The sequence below is a fragment of the Chelonoidis abingdonii genome, chromosome 7, assembly GCF_003597395.2.
Source record: "Chelonoidis abingdonii isolate Lonesome George chromosome 7, CheloAbing_2.0, whole genome shotgun sequence".
In the NCBI taxonomy this organism is placed as follows: Eukaryota; Metazoa; Chordata; order Testudines; family Testudinidae; genus Chelonoidis; species Chelonoidis abingdonii.
The window spans coordinates 60,722,544-60,749,795 of record NC_133775.1 but is presented as its reverse complement, the minus strand read 5'-3'; the positions used below and the strand labels follow the sequence as shown (position 1 = coordinate 60,749,795).

Below are 27,252 nucleotides of genomic sequence, written 5' to 3'. Positions count from 1 at the left end.
GCTACCATAATACAAACATTTACATCTACTACTTGGCCTCATAACACCAAGCTAGGCTACAGACCTCAGAGAAGGAAGGGGCTTTAGAAACAGATTGCGGTACCACAGATACAAAAGAACTTTAGCCAAATGCTGCTAACAAAGCTTATAGTAAATAATGATATGACATGTATACATAGAAGGGTTATCTGGAGAAAAGAACAGTAAAGGGATTAAAGCAGAGAACATCTTCCAAAAGCAACAGCATCACTCCATTCACGAATTGCTGTGCTTCTAATTAGAGCCAGACACTGAATTTGCATTTATCTTGATTGAAATGGAATGGAAAGTTAAAAACAAGGAATTTAAAGTTAAACTGTTCTCCATTTAATTCGCAAAGTACTCAGAGCATACATGGTATGTATTTTGCTTCTTGTTTTAAGATCTCTGCCTCACCAGACCAATTTTCAATTAAAAAACCCAACAACAGATTTTCAGTGTGTGGGAGAAGAAAAGGAAGTGTAATGTCACCTATTGAGAATGGCTGCTTGGGCACAGGGCTGGGTGAAGTACAACCAAGTTTTGATCTATGCTGATCCTATGTTCCCTGCTGTCCAAACGCAGGGAAGGAGTTTTACTTCTTCAAAACAACAGATTGCTATGCACTGCTGATGGCAACCTCTTTAAAGAAAATCGGCAGGTGCCAAAAAGCTATTTTGTGAAAACACCCCCATCAAAACGGAACTTGGGGAAAATCCACTTGCAAGATGACAGAGATTTCCTACCTTTTTGAACTTAAGAGCAAAAGCTGCCACACCAACCACCAAATCAAGAAAACCCTTTGGCTAAATAAAGGCATTACAGCTGACAATTATGCAAAGCCACCTGGGATAAGATACTGAATTGGGGAAATCAATGACAAAATGTGTCCCTGATAGAGCTGAGTCTGGGAAAAACATCTGGAAGTAGTCACTCATCTGCAAAATTGTGTTTTTTTTTTTGTTTTTTTTTAGAAGCAGCAAAATGAAAATCAAGAGTTGCTGCTTTGCTGGGCATTTCACGCGCACCAACCCTGTGACAGAGGAAATGCCCACAGCCAGGGGTGCCATTTGAACTTCCTTCTGCCATGCTGATTCCCATGGTTCATATGGCTGAGACCTGAAGATGGCACCTTAAGTGGGGGAGTTGCTGTCATGCTCTCTCTTGCTTCTGATTGGTCCTTCCCCAGCTGAACATCCTCCCTCCCTGCTCACCCACCCCTGAAGCCAGGGAAGAAAACAAAGCACTTGAGAAACCACCTCCAAACTGTATTTGGAGTCAAGGACCCTCATCTCCTCCTCCCTGCCAGATGCAATCCTAAGGACGACAATAGTAATTTTGTTCATCTACAGCATCTTCCCAGTTGGGATTTTCAATGCACTTTATAAGCAAATTAGCGCTAGTAAACCTCACAACTCCTGTCTGTTATGGCTAGCACATCTCACCCTCAGCAATGGATATCACCGGCATGTGGAGAAGTTAATGACTCACCAAATGTCACTCGGGACACCTATGGCAGTCAGCATTAGACTTCACAATGCTCAAATCTCAGTCTTTTGCTTTAATCTCAAGCCCACCTTTACACACTCTCTCTCTCTCTCTGTCCCTAGGACCGGGGTCACAAGGATCTCACACCTCATCCTTCCAGGAAGCTCCAACCAAACCATTAATCTTTGGATGAGCTAGGATGCCTTTCACAGCCAGGCAACTAGTTCCCAAATGAGATGTGAGGGAATGCAAAGCTCTCCCTTTTACCAAGTGAAGCCCAGCACCCATGTGGTACTCCCAGACTGAAAGGGACAAGTTGAATGTGGGACCAGAGTAAATTCAAGTGAGATGCCTGTAAATAAAACATTTCCATCTGGTGTCACTATGCACACAGCAATTCTTCAGGCAGATGAGAGTGGAAACAGATAAAATGCTATACCTTCTAATTCAACTTTAAACTTATACTGGGGTAGTGGTCCTGGAAGCTCTGTTATTATTGTCATGCATGATAATGTGATCTATCTTTTTGAACCCTCACACAGTAACAACTTAACACTCAGCCTCATGGTTTATTCCCCCTTTCCATATGTACAATTAAGTGTATGCCTGGTTATTAAAAATAAAGCTCCTGGATCACAGCTTTGAAACACATTACAATCAATCAAATTCCCCCCTCATTACAACATTCAAAATGCTTGGCTTCCCCACGATATGAACTGGAGACAAACACAAGCCATGTGGCAGAGTGGATGACACAGCAGGGCTCTGGTAACAGGATCTGGAGCCTTTCACCTCTAGCCGAATGATTCAAATCCAGCCCCACTCAGCAGTGCAAGAAGTCATCAGCTAATGGCAGTTTGGTGCCCTATGAGAAATAGTTTAGTGAGTCAGTCCAGTTCGCAGTCAACAGATGTCCACGTCACAGTTGGTACCCTTGTTTTGTTGGCAAGCTGCAGAGACACCAAGGATTTTGTGAGCACGGAGACAATGACCCCATCCTTACAAGCAGTCCCTCCAGGTCAGCATTGAGGCATACTGGCATGGGGAGGGGGAAGCTGCCACCTTCCTGTTGTATCTGGAGGACTTCAGTCTCTAGAACTGTCAACCTGGCAATTTTCATGAACAATGAATGCATCTAAAAAACCAACACACAACTAAACCACATATATCTTATGCTCTGCTCTCAAAGCAAACTGCTTCAATGTCCAGATAAGGCTAAAGAGATTTTTTTTTTCCACTTGTGGGGATGGAGGAAAAGCCAAGTAAGGTAACCCAGAAGTGTGTGATTCCATAGTACATCCCTTCTGTGGTCCTGTTAGCTCCCTTCCCAAGTAAATCTGTTCCCATATGCAACAAGAGAGAATCTTCCAGCTTCACCTTGTGGCTCAATAATCTTTATTATTCCTTTTTGTTATTTGTTTTTATTTAAAAGAATTTGTTTCCCCTATCATAAAAATTAGACAACCATACAAGCAGCAGCAAAGTCCGTGGAGTTAACCTTGATGGCAGACAGTTTACTGGTGTTCCCTGTGTTTCAAAAGGTCCTATAGAGTCCGTAAATGGAAAAAAAACCCAAACATGATGGCTGTGGAGAGGAATATCAAGGTGGTTTCGGTTTCTCGCCCCACTGAAGATTCCAGATGAAAGCTGTAGCATGTCAGCAGGACCAAGTACCTCACGCCTTGAGAGAAAACACTTCATACCAGCTCCAGTACCTGGTTAAAAAATGGGAGCAAACAAGCAATTAGAAGAGGGATTTACTGCATTCGTTATCTCCTACATCACTAGGAGGTGAGCTGACCCTTTCTCTGCCACCCTTACTCTCTGTTCACCAGCATACAGTAGTGTCTTACATGGCCTTGTATGCCATTTTAAAAAACGAAAGACATGCATTATGTTTTGATATATCACGACATGATGCAAGACTGTCCAATCACCTCTTACCTTCTTTGCTCCTAATGAGCACTTTCAGTCTGGTGCACTGATGAAGACAGCACACCCTTTTGTTCAGACGTGCATGAACTAACTCTTCCATGCTCTGATAGCACCATGATCTGGGGTCCTGGAATGCAGGACTTCCCCCAGCAGGATACAATTTGCACACTCTACAGAGCTGTGTAGGTACTCATCTGCTGAGCAATCAATGGAATTCCTATTAATTCTTCCTAAACCTAAAAAAAACCAAACCAAACCAAAACTAAACAAAAACCTGGTCTCATCCCACTGACCACCACTTAAAAAAGGCAACACCAGAATTCTGATATCTGTCACTGTTTACACATTCCTCTTCACATCTTCATTAACTAACAAGCTAGGTGTATGTGCAAAATCTCCTCTTTACAACCAATTTTTCCCTGCTGCTGGATTCATTTAAGGATGTCATATAAGCCTCCGTGCGTGTCACTAATTTTACTAACAGGGAAGTGACTGAAGTAATGAACAAATTGCAACCATACTAAATGAATCACCAAGGAGCAAAAGGCAGCAGGTGCAACATACTACTGCAGCAGGGGTTACCAGGGAGCTAATACAGAATACTCTAACAGTTAAAAATGCCCCGCAAAGAAAAAAAAAAAACCTAACCACACACATCACTGGGGCATTTTGGGGTGGAGGCTTCTTTCTGATTAATAAGAATGAACTGAGAGGTGAAATTTTTCCTATTCTGTTCCCTCGTTTTTTGTTTGTAACATAAAAATACTAGGACTATTAAGTCCAGTCAGGTTTTGCCAGAGAACTAGAGTGGTCACTGAAGGTCACAGTGACTTGGTTGCACATAAGGGAAAAGAACCCAGGTCTCTCCAGGGGTGGAAACCTCTGGGTAAGTTTGAAAATGGATTGTGAAACCCTAATCAACAATTACAGAAAAAGGCTAGAGCTTGATTACAAAGCCATTTAGGCACCAAGCCTCTACGGCTAAGGAGATTACGTCACAATGGAGGCTAATGTTGCCGATCATGCTCTGGGGCCAGCCTGCGTGGTATGCCCTGTGATGTGTAGTTCTGACAATCAGAAAGTGGAAAGGGTGCAAGTTCTGAGGTTCATGGAACAACAAGGTCGACAAGCAGAGAGTACCAGCATCACCATTTGGTGATAAAGTGCCAGGGATAGACTCATTTACAGAATGCTTGTGAAGAGAGAGGTCCTGAAGACAGAAGACCAAATCACAGCTATTAACTTAGTGTCCTGTTTACTATCTTGCTGGAGACTGAGCTCAAATTTTGACATGTTAAGAAATCTGACTTTAAATTCAAAGTTTAAAAGGTAAGTTTGCAGTTCTAATTAGCAGTCATGCCACACATAGTCCCTGTGGGAAAGGGAAGATCTCTCAGCGAGTTCAAGGATTGTTGAACACTACCCTCTTCATGTAAGAGGCAGCCAGTCAAGTTTTACAAGCTGTTGTCTGTAGGCACAGATTCCTGCACTAGGAATCAAAAAAGGTGAGTGGAGCATGTGATCATTTGGAACATCAATTCTTATTGCTGAGAGTTTGGATTTCAGCATGATTCATTACGGCACCCTAACTCAGTGGTAGTAGTCAGAGCACTGCAGGGGTTCTCAAACTTCCTTGCACCACGACCCCCTTCTGACAATAAAGTTACTACATGACCCTGGGAGTGGGGTGGAGCCTCAACCCTGCGTTGGGGGGGGGGAGCTTGAGCTTCAGCTCTTGGTCCCAGCAAGTCTAATGCTGGCCCTGGCAACCCTATTAAAATGGCGTCGCAACCCACAGCTTGAGAACCGCTGGGCTAACACCAAGGAGTTAAGATAAAGTCTCCTCAATTCGTGGCTCATAGCCACAGAGATTAACATGCAAACATGAATGCATATGCAGGTGTGTGTGTGTGTGAGCGGCACAGCATTAAATTAAAGTCTTGCACTTAAAGTAAAGCCACAGTCACTTTTGGATTGATGACAAAACTCTAATGGCTTTCGTGGCAAATGAAACATGGAGCCTACTTGTTAGTACAGGAACACACACCATATGTGAAAACAGAACAGTATTACATGGCTAATCTCAAGGGTAACATACTGCAAAACGTTTCAAGCTTTCCCGCTCCATGTCAGTTTCTTTCTCATGCTGCAGAGAGCCCTGAGCACTGGCAACAGCACAGTGGCTGCTGGACAGTTGCCACCATCTTTTCCACACCTGCCTCCTAACTTGGCTTCTCTGCCTTCAGTTTGCTTTATTCTCCTCTCCAGCTTGTGCCAAAGGCAAATGCATCGCTTAAGCTACAAAAACCCACAGCTGGGATGACCTCTTCTAACTGCTTCGCCTGGCTGCGGAGTTGTTATGACCTTGCTCCCTAAGAATGGTTTCAAGCATTTAAAAATGGAGATGCAGGAAATCACTTACCTTAATTGTACCCTGACTGTTAGCAGCGATGAGCACACTGGATTCCTGAAAAAGAAGAGGAGCTATCAGAGTTTGCAATGCAGGTTTGGAAGGGGCATAGAGTAGGGGACTGATTTTAAAGACACTAAACACTTGTCTGATTTCAAAGCAATTGAACTCTTGCCATTTCTGCTGGGCTTTTGTGGCCAGAAATCTTATTTTGAAAGTTTACATCAGCTTGAAGAATTAGGAGGCAACAATCCTTACTGCTTGCACAGACATTTAAATCTTGAAAGTAAATTACAAACACAAATTAATCGTCACAATACGCCTCTGAAGAAGACAAGTAGTATAATCATCACTCATCTCTTGGCAGTATGTATACAAAGGTCTCTGGTGCCTAAACTAAACTGAATTGAACTGAATAATTAACATGACCCCCAAACCCTCCAACTAAGGCAACATACCCAATTAAACAGACAAGAAATCTGAAAAAGAAAAGAAAATAGAATAGAAGGACAACAGCAGCTTCTCACACAAATCAGAAGGGTCAGAAAATACAACCGTTCAAAAGAAAGAGAATCAGAGGGCTCCGGCTCTGGCCTGAAGGATGCTAGAGAGATGTGAAGTAGGTACCTCTCTTAGGTATGTATAGAGCAGTGGTTCTCAACCTATTTATCACTGTGGGCTGCATATGCGGCTCACTGTGTTCCGGGAAGCGCATCCACACTATCTATCTATGTATATCGCAGCTGTGTGCTGATTGGGCCGTAAGTGGTCCACGGGATGAGAACCACTGGTATAGAGAGAGTCAAACTAGGCACACCTCGGTTGTCTATTTATATGGCCTGTTTCACCAGCCTGGTAGATCCCCAGGAAAATAAAGTTCCCAAATTGTAGGCTCTGGATGGAAGTGGGCCTGTCGTCTCCTACATACTCAAGTCCACCCACTTCAGATGCTTTGGTGGGAGACAAGGTGGGGGAAAAGATCCAAAAAAAAAAAAAAAAAGACAAAAAGGAGAGAGATTATCAATAATTTAAAAGAAATCACTGCTGGAGGGAGGAAGAACCCTGAAAAAAAGAAATCAAAGAGGCAGAATCACACTTCTCAGAATGGTTTCCCACATCCCTTCTTTTCTAGCCACGCAATACCAGCAATTGTAGTGTTTACTGCCAAACTGCTTGGTCTAAAAGCAGCTGATATTAGAAGCAGCAAGATAAACGGAAAGATCTGTCTCAGAAAAGCTATCCATCCTCAGATGAATTTGGCTTAATTATCCCATCATTTCACGCATACATTTTTAATAATCTCAGTGAACAGAATATCCCCATTTCAAAAGGCGCATTACAGACTTGTATTCTGTGTGAGAGTTTGAGGAAACCAGCTAGCCTAAACCAGCTGTGTGTAAAACTGGTAGATGCTGGCACTTTGTAGCATCAGAGGTGAACATATTGTTAGCTTAGCACATGGCAAGATTAGGCTACAAACTGTCTCATCGTGAGGTTCTGAAATCTACAGGATCACAAGCTTTGAAACAAAGGGAGAGAAAACTGGTATATTATTCAACATAAAAAGCTAGTTACCTAACAATAGTTGCCCTTTGGTAAACCACTGGACTACTGCATTACAAATGGATTTGATCATCCCTGGATAGTGTCCATTACAGGATTAGCAAGAACTCTTGATAGCATCTCACATGTGACCCTCTAAGTCAAAGCACTTGTATAGAAAATATGCCCTAAAAAGAACCATAAAGTCCCCATTTCAATTCTTACACTGGATTTGAGGATGGTCTTGATATTGGCACTGTCTGAGAATGCCATAACTTCTCAATGTAAAGCATCAGAACATTATACCAAATCACAAGAACACTTATGTCATTAAGGAAAATCTTTGATAAAACATATACAGAAACAATGTTGGGACTCAAATGCCTGACAACTAGATTACTTTGAGATATCTGACTAATTTTTGGAGACAAGAGAGGAACCTAACAGATATCAAATGTCTAGTACAAAGGGCTGGAGCTGATAAGTGCAAGATTGTTGGTTGTGAACGATTCTTGTTTGCATTGTGAATGACTGGTAATTCAGCATCCCTGCTGCAGTCTGTAAGGGCACCACTGTAAATGAGCTCTGGCTCAATGGGTTGCTTTACCAGCTAAATAAAAAAAAAATGCCAGAGGGTAATTCACTCTTTCCTGAGAACTTGCCGTTTTTCCAGCAGAACTTCTCTCTGGGTCTGAGAATCATTGATCTGCTGCTTTCATCCCCAGCACACACAAACAGGAGCAGACACAGGGGAAATTAGCACCAAGTCTGTCACTGAACAAATGGCCACTTGCTTGTCAAAGCACTCTAGCACTGTGGTTGCTTCTACCCAGGCAAAATCTAAGTAACTTTTATCCCCTGGAGGAGCAATTCTCTTCCTCTCTGCATTGCCTATAAAACAGCTATTATGCTCAATGCATTAAAAACCTAAGCCGGCTGTGAAACAAAAATTATTCACATAGCATGTGATCTGTAGATTTACTAGTGACGACAGATGCACATGTTTTTAATCAATCTTTTTGCCTGTGTATACATAAAAAGTTGCCCAGTTTGCGCCATCTCTAGGGTTGATTTTACTGCTTAACAGGAGCCATAAAAGCAATATTAAGGTTCTTTGATTTATGCCCAGAACATACCATGACCTTTATCAGCATATCTTAGATGCCATCAAAAGGCAGCACAACAACTTACTATGAGGGCAGGAATCTCCACTTTGCCAGACTGAATCGTATAAAGAACTGTTGCTTACCCTAACTAATTCTTTGAGGTGTTGGATCCCACTTTAGAGGTGCACGCACTTCACACATGCAACAGAATAGCAGTGTCCATTGAGGCCTCACATGCGCCCAGTGCCACCACAAGCTCCTGCACAAGGAGATGAAGGCCTGGGAGGCAGTGACCCTCACCCCACCCCTGAGTTCCCTCCCAAATCAAAGGCATTTACTGTGGACTCTGAACACCAAGGATGGAAGGCAGGTCACGGGATCCACGACTACAACATCTCAGAGAACCAGTTACTGTAGGGCCTGGTCTACATTTGGGGCGGGGGGGGGTAGCTGAAGTTGGTATATCTTATTTTGACTTATCTCTCGTTCTCACGGCGCAGGATCAATGGCCATGGCTCCCCTGTTGACTCTGCTACCGCTGCTCGCTCTGGAGGAGTTCTGGAGTCGAAGGGGAGTGCGTTCGGGGATCGCTATATCGCGTATAGACGAGACTCAATATATCGATCCCTGATAAATTGATTGCTACCCGCCGATACGGCAGGTAGTCTCGACGTACCCTAGGATAAGTAACTTTTCTTCCAGCCTAGGCGGCTGGCAAGCAATATCCTCTCTGGATGGTAGGAATGAGCAATGTCAGCAGCAGTAGTCAAAAACTGAAGTACCAGCTCTTTGGAACTTGGAATTAGACCTGGCTGCCATGCAAAGGCAATGTTTGACAAAAGTCAGTGGCTTCTCCCTACTGCTGTGTTTCTGAAGTAGGCCAAAGAAACTGCATGTGCCCTAGTGAAGTGTGTCTTGGCATTTGGAGGGAAAAGGCACTGCATGAGCCACTTAGAGATTCCCTTTGATGAGATGGCCTGGCCTTTTGATGAGCCCCAGATAGCCACAAAGAGAGGAGGAGACAGTCTGAATGGTTTGGTTCTGTCAAGGTAACAGAGAAAGACTCTGGAAATGTCCTCGGTATGTACCCTCTTCTTTCCTGGAGTCAAGTGTTGCTTCAGGAGGAAGACTGATAGGGTAACTGACCGATTTAGGTGAAACTCCAAGATCACCTTAGAGATAAAGCTAGGGTGTGATCTCAAACACCTTGTCACCAAAAGGACTCATAAGGAGGTCTGGCCATAAGGACCAGGAACTCTCTGACCTTCGATGCAGAGGTTACTGCAGCCAAAAAGATGGATTTAAGGGAAAGGTAGCAAAATGAATGACTCAATACTGTCCTGCAGGGTTGGGCAAACTTTCTGGCCCCAGGACCACATTTGGGTATGGAAATTGTATGGCAGGTCATGAATACTCACAAAATTGGGGTTGTGGTGAGGGAGGGGGTGAGGGCTCGGGGATGAGGGGTTTGGGGTGCAGAGGCAGAGGGTTGGTGTGCCGGAGGGGGGCAGGTTCCGGGAGGCGCTTACGTTAAAGCAGCTCACAGAACCAGTAGCATGTCCCCCGCTCCGGCTCCTACGTGGAGGCGCGGCCAGGCAGTAAGCACTGCCCTGTCGCTTGGGGTGGGAGCAGTATGTGGAGCCCCGTGGCTGTCCCTATGCATAGGAACTGGAGGGGGGACATGCCTCTGTTTCCAGGTGTTGCACAGAGTGGGGGAAGCCCCCGACCCCACTCCCCAGCAGGAGCTTGAGGATCAGATTAAAATGTCTGGAGGGCTGGATGTGGCCTCTAGCCCATAGTTTGCCAACCCCTGCTGTACTGACTGGAGAAGCTCAGTGAGTTTCAGGAGAACAATATATGATCCAACTCACTGAAGCCAACCCACTGATGCCACAGACAGCATTGGCACTGAACACTACACTGACATCTACAGTAGGGTGTGTCAACCTCTGCATTTCTGAGCCCCCCTTTCCTCCCCCCCACATGCTATAAAGACTGCAGGGCCCGGGGGGAGGGAGGGGGAGAAGGAAGGAAGAAAGAAAGGGCCTTTAGGCATAGGTGTAATTTGTCTTCTATTTTCCAGAGGGAGCAGAGGGGGCCTGGAGGGGCTCAGGCCAGTTCTGCACAGTGGGTACTGCAGAAGGAAAGATCATTCAACCTTTACTCACCACAGGAGGCCACCCAGCCTGTCTGGGGGACGGGGTGTCTGGGGGGGTGTAGCCAAAAATATGAAAGAGCAGGCAGGGTGGTTGGCTGGGGCTGTGTGCGGACAGGGGTTAGCTCAGGGTCCAGGGAGGGGGTTAGCTAGGGGCTGTGTGCGGAGGGGGGGGCAGCTCAGGGTAGTGATGAGCTACCAAAATCTTAACCGGTTCCCTATAAAAAGTTCTGATGTAAAGCGGGGAGCGGGAGAGGGCCGGGGCAGGGGGAGACATACCTGTGCAGCCTGGGGCCCCTGCAGGGCCTGGGGCAAATTGCCCCACTTGCCCCCCTTGCAGCCCTAGAGCTTGCAACCCCCTCCCCCGTTACCTTGCTGGCAGCTCAAAGCAGCAGGATGACTCAGGAGCTCAGCTGAGCTACCCAGCTGCTGGCCATACTGCAGCTTTGCGGGCGAGGGGAGACATCCTCGTGGGGCCAGGAGCCTTGGCCAATTGCCCCACTTGCCCCCTCCCCTCCAGCCAGCCCTGGAGTTTGCAGCAGCCCCCCTCCCCCCACCTTGCTGGGCTGCTCAAAAAGCGGCAGCAGGACTCCTCCCGTGCTCAACTGAGCTGCCTAGTGGATGCCAGCGGCTGGCCACGCTACAGCTGGGGGGAAGCGGGGGAAGGGCCGGGGGAGCCTCAGCCTCCCCAGCTGGGAATCCTGGGAGCAACAGGATGGTCTGGCCCGCGAACCGGAGTTCTTTGCCCACTCACTGGCCTTTTAACAACTGGTTCTCCATGGAGGTCTAATTTTAGCAACTGGTTCTTGGGAACCTGTGGGAACCGGCTCCAGCTCACCACTGGCTCAGGGTGCAGGGAAGAGTTAGCTAGGGGGTGTGTGGAGACAGTGGGGGGAGCTCAGGGTGCAGAGAGGGGGTAAGCTAGGGGCTGTGTGCTGGGTCCCTTTACAGTTGCAACTCCCCGAGAGCTCTGCCATCCTGGAACCGGATCCCTCAGGCTCAGGCACCCCTTACTGGATGTGTGAGCAGTCAAAGGGGGTTGGGAGCTGAGGAGCAGCCACAGCCCTGGGCACAGCAAATTACAGGGGAATGCTGTGCCTGCCCCCTGCATGGCACCAGTCAAGAGCAGTAGCTCTCTGCATTGCCTGGCTCCAGCTTCCCGTCTCCAACCTGGCCAGGGAGTAGGGCCTCAGGGAGGAGGAGGAGAAGGAGGTGTGTGGGGTGTGTGTGGAGCTGCTCCCAGGACTGCCCTGCTCTAGGTAAGGCACTGCAGTTTGGTGGGGCAATGCCCCCCATGTCTGTCCGTGGGCTCAGGGCTTCTGCTCCATCCAGAGCACCAGGGCTCCCAGCTTTAGCCCCGCAGAGGGTGCTAGGACTGCAGCCATGGGGCCTGATGGGTGCCCCTGAAAGGGCCTGTGGCCCCCCCATGGCACTGTGGACTCCCAGCTGAGAACTGCTGACATATGGTACTCAGAGGGCCTGCTCCAAACAGAGAGACAGACTCCAGGCAGAGCTCCATGTCTTCTCACAAGTACAGATCACTTAAATCCTCAGGTGTCTTTACTTAGCACCATCTTCTCTGCATTGGTCTTTGATATCACTTGTCTGCTAGACATGGTGCTAGAGGAAGCTAGCTTGTCTGCTACCAGAATTCTGGAGTGCATCTCCTCAGGACCTGAAGAGACTTTCATAGATTGAAGTTTCATCTCTGGGAGCAACCACATGTCTTGTGACTTATGCATTCTTGCAGAGAATGAAAGGATAATGGGACTCTCTTAAGCTGCAGAGGCAATTGCTGTGTCCACCTTTCAATGGAAGTCCATCGCAGGACGCTCAGGGCTTGAAGATTGCTGATTTTGGCTCTGCCATGTTGAAAAGCCCTGTACGGGCGGGGGGGGATGGTAAGGGTTGGGGGATCTGTATTGGAGCTTTCAGGAGAGTCTGACCATAAATGTTCAGTTTATTTGGGATGATAGCATTCATAGCTGTCATCGCTCAGAGAATTAGAAGTGTGCTTGAAGTTTTGAGCAGTTTGAAGAAATTTAGTCAAAACTAAGAACTAGAAGGTCAAACACACACCAGGTTCTGTCTCATTGCCGTAGGTGGTAAAGAGGAACTGAGGGAAAGTCACAACTGTCCTGTCCTTTATGTATTCCTATGAGAGTATGAGGCAGCACAAGGCTGTATGTGCAGCCCTAACAGATGCTGCTATTCAAAAATTTGATCTTGGGTGCCTGCATATCTACAGTGGGATCCACACTGACATGTACTCAAAGACAAACACTGTTTCAGACAGCAACTGAAAGCTCCACTCAACCACTCATGCCCAACTATATAATGAGCCTCTCGATAGCAAAGGCACTCACCTGTGCCCAATCTGGTCATTAATGAAAGACAGTTGAGAGAGAATCATGAGTACTGAGAGTCTCTCTCCCCCTTCCATCCCCACAATCTCAGGCACTTTGGGTGAGCTGTAGCATTTCTAAAAATGAAGACTAGATGGGCATTGATGAGAATCAAGCATGGCACAGGCAGTGGCTGCGTAAGCATCCCTAGTACAGCTCTGCCAAATGCTGGTCCCTAGTATTGGAACTGCTGGGACAGGGATCTCAACCCTTCAGGCTGGATCCACAGGCATAAAACACCCATTTTTGGGGTGGGGCTGGGAGAAAGCAAAAAGGGAGAGGAAAGACTACCCCTTTCCTGTTTTTCCATTTGTTTTGTCCCCCAAACCAAAATTTCAGAGGCCACTGATTAAAACCTAAGCCAATGCACCAAAGCTTCTTCCTGCCATAGTTCTGTCTGAGAAAGATGTAATCTTCCTTGTAGGAGCTGGGGATAAAAAACCCTGTAAAATGCCAGGCTTGGAAGTGGAAAGATCTGCAATTTAACTTTTTTTTTCCCCATTAGAGATCCATAAAAAATTCAAGCTGTAGCTATCTTAAATGTCCCAGAACATTAGTATTTGCCCTGCCAAAGGTGCTCTCCTGAGACTATGAACGTGTGCTTCACATGTTTTCTCTCTGATATAAAAATGTGATCCTATCCTGAAGAAGCTCAAAATAAAAAGGATTAACACATACACCATGCAGATCATTTCTTTTTCTTAATATAACCCTGTCTGTGAGGACACCTCTTCCTTGTCTACAAAACTCAAATGCAAAATATCACAGCCTGGTGCAAATATGCCTGAAGAAATAGTTGCAAGTTGTTTGAGGAATAGGAAAGCCAGGATGCTGATTTCTAAGCACATTCTCAATTACTCTGTTTGAAATGAGATACTAAATTAGAGTATTTTTTTTATGTACCAATTACACAGATTCTCTGAATGTGATCGCTATAAAAACAAAACCACCACATGAAATGTCTTATTGAGAACAAAAAAAGTACTTGAACTGAAAGAACTGTACTAAGCGTCTAAACAAGCTCTCCAGCCACGTAAACTAGCAAGTCCTAGAGAAAATGCACAAATAATGCAAGGGCATTTTATAAGGGCAGTTAACCTTTTAAAGTTTGGTTTTGTCAGACTAACAGACTGGAAGCTGATCTAGCTACATTTTCCACTGAAGGTAAAATTGAGATGTTACACACATGGCCCTTGCGGAAACAAGCAGCAAAGCTTGGCAAAGGAAATATCAAGATATTTGATCTTCATTTTGGTCATGCCAGTTGTGATGGTGCTACACATTGCAATGAATTGCAGTAATAGTTTAATGTGCTGAAGCTACAGTTTACTGAAAAGATTAATTCAATTGTAGCCATTTGGAGCAGGGATCATCTTTTCCTTTGGTGTACTTGCTACTGTTAGGTCCAGTTACTTTTCATGCTTAAAAGGATTCACTCTCTTTTTTAGGATAACATTTTCCCCAAATTCACAGCACACTCTGAGGGTAAAGTCTGAATATTTTGGGAATTTTCAACTAAACTTACTATTTAGATTAATTTCAAATGGAACCATTATGAAAATATTTTCTGGAGCCTGACCCTTTTCCCCCTCCCAGACCTATTTTACTGAGAAAGGGCTAATTTATCATCATACTTTCCAAATAGTTAACACTCATTGAGAGCTAATTTGGAACATATATTCATGTTCCTAGTAAAGATGGCTGCCATTTGCCATCCCACCCCATGAGATTGAAGCCACAGGCAGTTTTCAGGAAAGACTCCCCTCATTTCACTAAAGCCTTTGCTATCACCTGTCGTATCTCTCAACCTTCAATCCTTCTAATGTGTGAGTCAAGCCACTGAAATGTGTGAAAAATGGTCAAGTGATGGAGCACCTTTGCTGCACATGATGCCATAATTAATAGACTATGATGGTTTCTCAGTATAAAACCTGATTTTAAAAAATATTTTCTCATTGTATGAATAAACGAGTCTTTAAAAAAGGAAAAGAGGAATTCTGTCACATGAGACAATATGAGGCTGCAATATGGGTCATCAGCAGATTTGAACCCTAGACCTGCAAATCAGATCCCTATCCAGACTGCTACCACGTAAACTACAGAAATAACTTATTGCCTATGGGAGGGACTAATGTATTGTCTGTAGCACTTTTGTTTATCTTTTGGAGGCAGAATTTCTTTGTGATGTTGCAGTGTCTGTAGCCGTCAGTGGAAACATGCTGTGTGGCATTTTAGGGAATAGTTAAAAGGCGTCTGACAAACAGGATACAAGGATCTTTCAGGGGATGGCTCTGACAGACCTGGCACAGGTTCTGGAGGCAGTGATCCCTTTTTCTTCAACACTGAGTGCTCTAAGGGGAGCTTCTCCCCCGAACATCTTCTAGCAGGTTTTGGTACCAAAGAACTGAGGAGGGTTTGTGCCTTTTCTTCAGCGTCGGTGAAAGGGATCAAGGAGCCTCACATATCTCTGGCACGGCACTCTGTATTGAGGCCAAGGTATTTGTGGCACTCTCCACACGCACCAGCTCTGATACATGGCAAAGTGTTACCCCCATAAGCAGACACTTGAGCCTGGCCGCTCTATCTTTGAGTGGGGCTTAAAACCCTTACAAACATGACATTTGTCACTGGTATGAGATTCTCCCAAACATTTCAGGCAAGATGGATGCGGGTCATTGACCAGCACAGGCTTATTGCAAGACCGGCAGGAATTAAAACCCAGAGAGTGAGGCATCGTTCTGATACCAAAAGATTAAAATTAATCAAAAAAGACCTAAAAACTAAAACCTAACTCAACTCACTTTAACTAGCTAACTCATTTCCAAAAGTAACAGGGAATATATACAAAGGAGCAAGGGAAGAACTAGGCACAGAAAGTCTGAAATTGCTCTAACAAAAGTCACCAGTGGTAAGAAGGAACTCAGGGATATTGGAGGCAGCACCACACTCGTATACCTACACGATGCCTCATGTAATGGCAGAGGGCACACAGGCCAGCCCAACAGGTACTGTTGAAAGAAAAAAGTTCCCTGACAACTGTGCATGGAGTGCACGCATACCTACAGTGGAATGGACATGTGCAAATACTTGAAGAAAATATATTACCTCACCCATGCTGTCTTTTGAAATTGCTGGGACCAACACTGCTAACATGAATTCTATACATCATTCTGACAATTATTTTCCTTTTCACATGTGAAGATCAAGTCTCAACACAAAAAAGGATCAAATTAGGATTATTTGGAAAGAAATGTGCAACAGCCCAGCAAACGCAAGAATGCACCCAGGTGCCTCTTTCCAGCTTCAGCTGTTAAAAAAATAATAATCCCATTTTATATTAAGTTTCTACTTGCTACCTGATAACTGTATATTTTGTAACAATGCAATTATTCACACAGCAAGAGACAAATTTTTCTGCCTGTGTGCGTGCGCGCACGCTTAAAAAGAGAAAGAGGGAGTTGCCCAATTTGTGTCATGTCTGGTACAAACGTGTGTGTGTTCTCTTGTCACACAGGCGTTCACAGACTCTCTACCAGATCCTACATCAGGAGCAAGTTTTCAAATTAGTGCTTTCATCATCTTAACACAGGCATAACCTGCAGCTCCTATAAAAGACAAGATGTGGACTAAGCGGAAATTCACTTCCCAGTCTGTTAAATCCCTCCACAGAATTTTAATGCAGACCAACGCCTTTAATCTCTCTCTCTTATTCAGAATTTCCTTTAGATAAATCCCTCAAAATCAAAAATGTTTTCTGGCATTTTTGGCCCTGCATTTTCCATCTGAGCCACATGTGGATCCCTTGACATAAGCGACATCTGTCTCGCTTTATTAAAGCCCCTATATTGAAAGGACCCTTTATTAGTGCCTCTCTTTTTTGGATTTCACAGTTAATGCATTTTTTTCCTGCTTTTATTTAGGCTGAATTCAGCACAATATCCTACCGTATAACTGGAAGCTCATTTACTATCATACATACACAAATTTATGCTTTCACTCACAGCATATGGGGGCACAGCGGAAAGTAGTCAAACACTCACTCCAATGAGAGACACTCACATAAGAAGAAAGCCATTTGCCAGCCAAGTGTGAAATCATTTTTTCTTAGCATGACCTTTCCTTTCAGCATGTGCTTTTCAGAAAAGCAAGACCAAGAGGGCAATTCACGACCCGGCTGGAACAGAAAAGTGTGTCTGATTGCCTGTGTGTAGGGAGCTGCCCACAGGTTGCTATTGATTTATCCCATTTTGCGAGGTCCTCTGAACCCTAGACAGAAACAAATAAGGCCCACAAATAAGAGGGGGAGGGGCCTGTAAAAATGGGGGTGGGATTTGGCGATCTTCTCTGAAACTTTTATGCAGCATCTCTGTATTTCAGTCATTCTGACACAAAAATGTATACAAATAAGAACCTACCTGGAATTTACTTGGAATTCAGTCTGGAATAATTTGTCAGTGACAAATTATGCTACAAACACCACAAATGACAGAGGCCCAATGGCTGGTGCACAGTTCCCAACAGGCAGGCAGAGACAGACATTAAAACCAGTGTATGTCAGTATCAGCATTATGAAAATTCCCCCTCCTCACACGAGAGAATGCTGAACTTCACTGCCCATCTCCTATTCACAACAAGGTCTCCAAAGGCCCCCGTCCCTACAGAGCCATATCTCATGGGACAGACTTACATTCCAGGTACTCTCCATAAGGAGTAAGTTTGAGGCTCTTAATGAAATCTCAGCTTTATACAAATACAGCAGGTAATAAGCCTGCAACACTATGTACAAACAAGCAACAAGTTAGCATCACTATTGGAATACCACAAAAAATGGCTAGGTAAAAGCCTAGTGTGGATTGCCTTTGCCCATCTATTTATATTTGAAAGCCCCAAACACCTATTTGGTGATTCCAAACCAAGTTACGCACCAGCCAGTCTGAGGACTGCACAGGTCCAGGCGGAACCAGCCATTATCTCTGTTGTATATGTTTTCTCCCTGCTTCCTCCTCTCCTATTGTTTGTTACTTTCACTTCTCACATCTTGTCTTAAACTAGAGTCAGTTCTTCAGGACACAGGCCAGGCTGTCGTGTGTTTGTGCATGGCCCAGCAGAATGGGGCCCCAGGCACTGTTCATTACCGCTGCTATTCTTGTTCTTATTCCCTGGGCTCCTCCCACAAATGCTCACTCCACCAGAAGGAATTAAAAGATCAAATACACACATTGGACTGCTCTATAAGATGCTCCCAGGTCCTGAAAAAACTAATATTTAGAACCATAACAGCAATAATTATGTTAAAAAAACCAAGAGTGCGCAACAGAGTAAAGGTATGTCTACACTTGGAGCTCCGGCTATGATTCCCAGCTTGCAGAGACATGCCTGCGCTAGCTCACTAAAGGCAGTAGTGTAGCCATGCTAGATTGGACAGCAGTGAGCAATGGCAAGGGATAGCCAGGCCAAGTACAAACCTCCCTGGACCCTGTGGGTAAGTACTTGGTACAGTTAACCCATTGCTGCTTCCCGCATACTGAGGCTCCAATACCGTTTTTAAGCACACCAGCTTGATGAGAACTAGCATGAGAATTCTGAGAGAGCTGGGAATCACAGTCCCAGCTCCAATGGCAGACATAGCCTAACGACTTATCTACCTTTAAAATCCTAGAGTGGCACAGCCGTGCTATAGCAACAGGAGGGATTCTCCTGCCTGCTTAGGCAATCCACCTCCCCGAGAGGCAGTAGCTAGGTCGATGAATAATTCTTCTGTCACCTTAGTGCTATCTACATTGGAATTTAGATCAGCTTAACTATGCCACTCGGGATTATGGACTTTTCACACCCTGACTGACGTAGTTAAACTGACCTGATTTTCTAGTGTAGACCAGGCCTATGAGATGCAATCCTAAAAGCACCTCAGTGTACTGGCATTTGGGTAGGGGAAGAAAAACTCAATTAGGTAGGGAACTTCTAATTTTTGTGCAGAAATTGCACTGCAAGATCTATGACAGGCAATCACTCATCACAAACTGGAAAGAGAAAGCAGGAGACTAAAGGCCCACAGTGAACCAAACAAAATCTGAAATTGAAGAGTCAGTGTGCACTACAATCACAGCTATTACAGCAGTACTGCTAACAACACAGTTGCAGCCCAAGCTGGTTAAAACATGGTCCTGGTCTTGTATCAGAAGGGACCAAATCATGCCCCTGAACAGCGCTAATCTTGGATAGTGTACATGGGCCCAGATACCTGTGTACGCTCCCATATAGTTTCCTTTTCTTTCCTGTTCTCTCTTGACCACACAAAAATGGTTATTGTGTATCACCTACAAAACTCTGGCGGAAGACAACTGGAGCATGCTCCCACTGAAGAGTGATAAATCGTTTCTAAGTGGGTCTAGCAGGGTTCGTTCTTGAATTACACAAAACTCTTTCCCACTTGCTTTATGGAGCCCAATTCACTGTCTCGACACTGCTTAAGGCTCCCTTGGACCAGGCACAAAAGGTTGGTCCAAATATTAAAGCAGAGTCTCCTGCACACAGACCGTGACCAGCTAAAGGCTTGCTTCTTAATCGTCTGCTTCTCCTACTCTGCCAATGCTGAGTTTCATCCTCTAATTAGGTGAATGATACAGGTTTAAAAACTGACCTAACAACCTTGACATTAATATTTTAAATTATTAATTCTCAATTCTATAATGCCAATAAATCACTTCTAGGTGAGGATTTAATTAACAATGCAATCATTAAAAAATAATATTTTGCATTTATATTGCATATTTCATCAGAGGATCCAAAGACATGGTACAAATACTAATTAAGTCTCACGAAGTCCCTGTTAGGTAACTAAGTGCTAACCTGTATTACAACTGAGGAAATTGAGGCAGTGCATTCACCTGACATGGCTTAAGCTGCAGAGTAAATTGGTGACAAAGACACCAATAGAACCCAGGAAGTTTTTACTGAGGAGATGGAATAAATATGCAGGGATAAATAGAAAAGATTAGTTTCCCTTATATAAATTCTGCTTCTGGAGTACATTGTTGATTTACAAACTGAAGGAAAACCCATTTCGAAGTTTACTCTTTGCCAAGCAGATTAAGAGCCCAAATTACTACTAGTCTAGTCTAGTCACTGTTTCTAGCTCTGGACTCTAGGACGCACGCCCGGGCCCAGAACACTTATCCAATGCCCTTCCTTGGGATGTGGGATACCATGCTCTCCAACCACCCTAAATCCTGAAATCTGTGTCTTAGACTTCCTGAGCCTCCATCATTTACACACATGCCCTCAGAGTTCCATCCTGAGCGTGGGCACTCTGGGCTTTTAGTCTAGATCCTTCAGAGACAACATGGCAGGAAAACAAGGAATGCAGTCTTAAGGTACGTCTACACTGCACGATTATTTCGAATTAGCTTAAACCGATATTACAAAACAGATCTAATAAAATCGGTTTAGCGCGTCCACAGTGGGATCCCGAAATCGATTGTTTGCGTCCATGGTCCAAAGCTACCATCGATTTCAGGAGCGGTGCACTGTGGGTAGCTGTTCCTCAGCTATCCCATAGTTCCCACTTCCGTGTTGAGAGCACAGTGCCTGATGGGGCAGAAAACACTGCCCCGGGTGGTGCTGGGTACAGCCTCACCCCTCCCTTTGTGAAGGCAGCAGACAACCCTTTGGCGCCTTTTTCGCGGAGTGCATTGAGCAAACGCCATAGCACAGCAATCTTTCCCTTTTTTTTTTTCACGTGGTGGTGGGGGGAAATAAACTGAGGAGCTGTTCCCTGAACCACGCCAGACACTGTGTTTGAACCTACAGACATTGGGAGCTCAGCCAAGAATGCAAATAATTTTCAGAGACTGCTGTGGACTGTGGGATAGCTGGAGTCCTCAGTACCCCCTCCCTCCCTTCATGAGCGTCCATTTGAGTCTCTGGCTTCCCGTTACGCTTGTCACACAGCGCTGTGTATCCTGGAGTTTTTTATTCAAACGCTTTGGCATTTCGTGTTCTGTAACGGAGCTGGATACAACAGATTTGTCTCCCCATACAGCGATCAGACCTAGTATCTCCCGTACGGTCTATGCTGGAGCTCTTTTTCGATTTCAAACTGCATCGCCAGCCGTGCTGATCAGAGCTCCACGCTGGGCAAGCAGGAAATGTAATTCAAAAGTTCGCGGGGCTTTTCCTGTTTACCTGCCCGCTGCATCCGAGTTCAGATTGCTGTCCAGAGCGGTCAGTGCTGCACTCTGGGATGCCGCCCGGAGGCCAATAACGTCGATTTCCGTCCACATGAACCCTAATCCGAGTTATCACTATCGAATTTAGCGCTACTCCTCTCGTTTGGGAGGAGTTCCGAAATCGATTTAAGGAGCCGTTTAACTCGATATTAATGACGACGTCGTGTGAACGGATACAGCGTTAAATCGGTATATCGGCCATTAAACCGATTTAAAGTCGCAGTGTAGACCTGGCCTTAGGAAAAGAACTTCTTAACAACTTTACTTCTATAAAGCACTGGAGAACTCCTCCCCCGATGTCTGATCTCAACCCTTCTGTGGGTCTACGGTTTGTCAGCATTTCAGGCTGGGCAGAGTCCATACTGCTTGCTATCTTCTGCAAGGTCTCCTTACATGTGGTGATGACTGGCCCTTTGCACAGAGCAGAACCCCACTCTTGTGCATAAGAATGGACATACTGAGTCAGACTAAAGGTCCATCTAGCCCAGTATCCTGTCTTCCAACAGTGGCCAATGTCAGGTACCCCAGAAGGAATGAACAGAAAATCAAGTGATCCATTCCCTGTCGCTCATTCCAATCTTCTGGCAAAGAGGCAAGGGACACCATCCCTGCCCACAAGGATTATTAGCCACTGATGGACCTATCCTCCATGAAATTTATCTAGTTCTTTTTTGAACCCTGTTATAGTTTTGGCTTTCACAAACCTCTGGCGAAGAGTTCCACGGTTGACTGTGCGTTGTGTGAAGAAATACTTCCTTTTGTTTGTTTTAAGCCTGCTGCCTATTAATTTTATTTGGTGACTCCATGTTCTTATGTTATGAGAAGGCGTAAATAAGACTTCCTTTACTTTCTCCATACCAGTCATGATTTTATAGACCTCTATCATATCCCTCCTTAGTCTTTTCCAAGCTGAAAAGTCCCAGTCTTATTAATCTCTCTCTTCATAAGGAAGCCATTCCAGACCCCTAATCATTTTTGTTGCTCTTTTCTGAACCTTTTCCAATTTCAATATATCTTTGAGATGGGGTGACCACATCTGCATGCAGTATTCAAGATGTGGGAGGACCAGTGATTTATATTGAGGCAATATGATATTTTCAGTCTTATTATGTATCACTTTCTTAATGATTCCCAAAATTCTGTTCACTTTGACTGCTGCTGCACATTGAGTGGATGTTTTCAGAGAATCATCCACAAGGACTCCAGGATCTCTTTCTTGAGTGGTAACAGCTAATTTAGACCCCATCATTTTATATGTATAGTTGGGATTATGTTCTCCAACATACATTACTTTGCATTTATCAACACTGAATTTCATCTGCCATTTTGTTGCCCAGTCACCTAGCTTTGAGAAATCCTTTTGCAACTCTTTGCAGTCTGCCTGGGACTTAACTATTTTGAGTAGTTTTGTACCATCTGTAAATTTTGCCACCTGTTTACCCCTTTTTCTAGATCGTTTATGAATATATTGAATAGGACTGGTCTCAGTGCAGACCCTTGGGGAACATCATTATTTACCTCTCTCCATTGTGAAAACTGACCATTTATTCTTACTCTTTGTTTCCTATCTTTTAACCAGTTACCAGTCCATGAGAGGACCTTCCCTCTTATCCAGTGACAGCTTACTTTGCTTACAAGCCTTTGGTGAGGGACCCTGTCAAAGGCTTTCTGAAAAATCTAAGTATATTATATCCACTGGATCCCCTTGGTCCACATACTTGTTGACCTCCTCAAAGAATTCCAGTAGATTGGCGAGGCATGATCCCTTTGCAAAAACCATGTTGACTCTTCCCCAACAAATTATGTTCATCTGACAATTTTTTTCTTTCCTATAATTTCAAACAGTTTGCCTGGTACTGAAGTCAGGCTTACCGGCATGTAGCTGCAAGATCTGGAGCCCTTTTTAAAAACTGGCATCACATTAGCTATCCTCCAGCCATTTGGTACAAAACCTGATTTAAATGATAGTTACAGACTACCGTTGTTAGTTCTTCAATGTCACATTTGAGTTCCTTCAGAACTCTTGGGTGAATACCATCTCTGGTCCTGGTGACTTATTACTTCTTAGTTTATCAATTTGTTCCAAAACCTCTTCTCATGACACCTCAATCTGGGACAGTTCCTCAGATTTGTCATGTAAAAAGAATGGCTCAGGTTTGGGAATCTCCCTCACATCCTCAGCCATGAAAACCCATGCAAATAATTCATTTAGTTTCGCAGCTGTGTCCTTATCATCCTTGAGTGCTCCTTTAGCATCTCAACCATCCAGTGGTCCCACTGGTTGTTTAACAAGCTTCCTGCTTCTGACGTACTTAAATTTTTTTTTTTTTGCTATTACTTTGAGTCTTTGGCCAGCTGTTCTTCAAATTCTTTTTTGGCCTAATTATATTTTTACACTTCACTTGCCAGAGTTTATGCTCCTCTCTATTTTCCTCATTAGGATTTAACTTCACTTTTTAAAGGATGCCTTTTTGCCTCTCACGCCTTCTTTTACTTTGCTGTTTAGCCACTGTGGTACTTTTTTGGTTTTCTTACTATGTTTTTTAATTTGGGGAATCCATTTTAAGTTGAGCCTCTATTATGGCGTCTTTAAAAAGTTTCCATGCAGCTTGCAGGGATTTTACTTTTGGTACTTTACCTTTTAATTTCTGTTTCATCAACTTCCTCATTTTTGTGTAGTTCCCCTTTCTGAAATTAAATGCTGCAGCGTTGGGCTGCTGTGGTTCTTTCCCCCCACCACAGGGATGTTAAATTATATTATATTATGGTCACTATTACAAAGTGGTCCAGCTATATTCACTTCTTGGATCAGATCCGGTACTCCACTTATGACTAAATCAAGAATTACCTCTCCTCTTATAGGTTTCAGGACTAGCTACTCCAAGAAGCAGTCATTTAAGGTGTCAAGAAATGATCTCTGCATCCTGTATTGAGGTGACATGTATCCAGTGAATATGGAGATAGTTGAAATCCCCCATTATTGAGTTTTTAATTTTAATAGCCTATATAATCTCCCTGAGCATTTCACAGTCACTATCACCATCCTGGTCAGGTGGTCGGTAACATATCCCTACTGCAGGGACTCCACCTTTCTGCTATGTGCTTCAGATCCATCAGTCATGCTGCCTCCTGCCCCTTCCCCCAACTCCATCCCACCCGCTATTCAGGTGCCTGCCTAGAAAGGCTATCCTTCTAAGGGAATGGCTTAGTAGTTGAGTCATTCAAGTTGATGGAATGCTCTCTGTGATGATCCTTCAATGAGATTTCCTGGTCAGGGCAGTGGTCTATAATGCAGTACAATACTCTACCCTCAGGCAAATCCAAACTCTGGTTCAACTCTGTTTGATGAGACAAAACAGAATTTATAATTTGATACAGAAATAGCCCACTGTGTTACAAAGCTTTCTTCTGGGAAAACTTGTTGCATACTCATTGAGGTACTTTTCCTGGTTGCTGTTATATGTATAAAATTGTGTGGCCAAAATTTTTAAACCTAAGTGCCTGAGGTTCCTAAAATCCATACATGAGCAGCTAAATAAGACTGGCCTGATTTCAAGTAGTGTTGAGCATTGACAAATCCCACTGACGTCAATGGGAGTTAACGCACTGTGCATCTTTGATAATCAGGCCATCATTATTAAGTTCCTAAGTATGGATTTAGGAGTCTAAACTCACATGGGCAGAGTGCAGCACCTTCCTCCTCTTGGGGATGGTTCACAAGGTCCTGGCTTCCTTGAGGGTCATTAGAGGGCAGGCACAACTGCCAGAGCTGTAGCAGAAGTATACCGTTAGAGACTTGAGATCATTTAGAACCCTGTGAAATCAACAGAACCGGAAAAAAATGTACCAAACTTATTTGGTCAGTAAAAGCATAAATGAGGAGGAGTGGACAGGCATGGCCACTAAATGGAAATTAAAAAACCACCCTCAGAATATGAAAACGTTGACGCATGAGCATGTTTATTTTAATGTCCAAATGCAGGGAGTCAGATATATTAGCATGGGTTAACAAGGAAATAAATATTGCCTATGAAGGTAAGCAAGATAGAAATAGGGTCAACACTAGGCGAGTACTTTGGCAGAGAATTTTTTCAGCCCACTTCTCAACTGTTTTAAAGAAGGCTTAACCAAGTCAGACTTTTTGTTACTGTTCATCTTATCTAGTTAGGCTGTCAGTAGATGTTTGTAAGCCCCCTAGCACAATGGGATCCTGATGCTGATTGCATTAGGGTAGCAATTAGTATCCCTGGACACTCATCACTACCTCCCAGCTTTGAAAATTTTGGACACATTTGTTATAAACAGACGTATACAATTTCATTTTGTGCTTCAGCATCAATGTACCTAGGGGATTACACAGGGGTCAGGTATATGAGGAACACACAACACTAAGAAATGTGAGGGGTTCATTGCATCTACAAGCATGCTAATTATCCTTCTGGAAGCGCTAGATGCCTGGCAGCAATGAAAAGTCAAAGCCTCCATTTCTCTCTTAGCAAGCAATGATATTGTTAATGACAACAGGAGCATAATGCTTATAGCTCTAAATGTGGGCATGGAAGATATTGTCTCATGGCACTGTGCACCAACGAGTGGCACTAGTGTGTGTGGGGGTGGGGGTGAGGGAAGAGGGCGCGGAAGAGAGGTACTCAGGAAATAGTGCCGTTTCTACAAGGGGAGAGATGCTGTAATCACAGCATGGGGCTGAATCTGGGCCTAAGATGTTTTCATAACAGAGTTTGGGAGTAGATGAGAGAGAGATGAGGCAAGTGTCAGGAAAGCCACAGGAGGAGACTTCAACAGTCCAGGCAAAGGATGATCAAGATCTGGACAATGTTTTATGAAGTACGGAAGGACTTTTTGGTGATGAAGAAATAAGACTAGCAAGACTCAGTGATGGAATCTATATGGGTGAAGGGAAGGAATGGACAAAGCCAAACATGGTACTGCTGCTAGGATGGGGCACAGACAGCACTGTCATGTACCTGAAGCCCCGTATCCCCGAGTTTGTCTACACACTGGTGAATACACTGGTTTAACTGAACTACACACACACGCGCACACTAGCGCTATGCCATACACCAGTTCACCACAAAGATTTAAATGAAGTTTTAAAGATTGATTTTATCTACACTAAAGTTGAAAATCTGTGTTGACTCTAAAAAAATTCACTACCAGAATTATGACATCCTTCAAAATTCAGTTCTGCAAATTTTGTAACAAAAAGGACCAAGCACGATACTACAAGACTGAAAACCTCACTATTGCAATACAGACAAGGCAGTGCAACCTTTACAGCACTACAGTGCCTCCATTAGTCTCCAAAGATAGAAAGCTTTTCTGAAAATACTGGTGCCTAAGGCTGAAGTGCCTTGGGGGTAGTGAGCAGTTATAGATTTTGACCAGCCAGAGCGTTTTTTTCTAGTGTGAAGGTAAGTTATGCAGGAGGGGATGTGAGACTGATTGGAAAATGGTTAGAACCCATATGCATAGAGAGTAGTTTTGATGTTATCTTCTACTGTGCTTTTAAATGTCTTAGCCTTAAATTACAGTTTTAATCTGAAAAGTTTAAAAACAGTCACATTTTTACTTAACAGGTCCACTGGTTCCCTATGCATATGAGTGTCACACATTTAGAGGCACAAGAGGAGGTTACTCACCTTGTGCAGTAACTGACGATCTTCGAGATGAGTGTCCCTGTGGGTGCTCCACTTTAGGAGATGTCCCTGTGGGTGCTCCACTTTAGGTGTCGGTGCGCCCCTGCGCCTTCGATCGGAGATTTTTTGCAGCAATACTCCTACCGGCCACGCATGCTTAGAACCTGTCACTCATTCTGAGTGTGTTACTAGAGAGCATGCGCGGCCGGTACCCTCAGTTCCTTCTCTACAACGGAGGCCACCCCAACTCCGAAGTAGAGGGGAGGAGGGTGGGTAGTGGAGCACCCACAGGGACACTCATCTCGAAG

At 44.4% G+C, this 27,252-nt stretch overlaps 1 protein-coding gene across 2 annotated transcripts in view; it reads right to left on the bottom strand.

Moving 5' to 3' along the window:
• Positions 1-2,055: 2,055 nt before the first annotated feature.
• COP1 (COP1 E3 ubiquitin ligase) overlaps positions 2,056-27,252 on the bottom strand; it is a 212,900-nt gene continuing 187,703 nt past the window's right edge. For both annotated transcript variants that reach the window (XM_075067916.1, XM_075067915.1), the window contains exons 19-20: positions 5,864-5,908; positions 2,056-3,221 (exon numbers count right to left, since the gene is read on the bottom strand). In XM_075067916.1, coding sequence (XP_074924017.1) covers positions 3,204-3,221; positions 5,864-5,908 — 63 coding nt within the window. In that variant the 3' untranslated portion in view covers positions 2,056-3,203. The remainder of the gene's footprint in view (positions 3,222-5,863; positions 5,909-27,252) is intronic.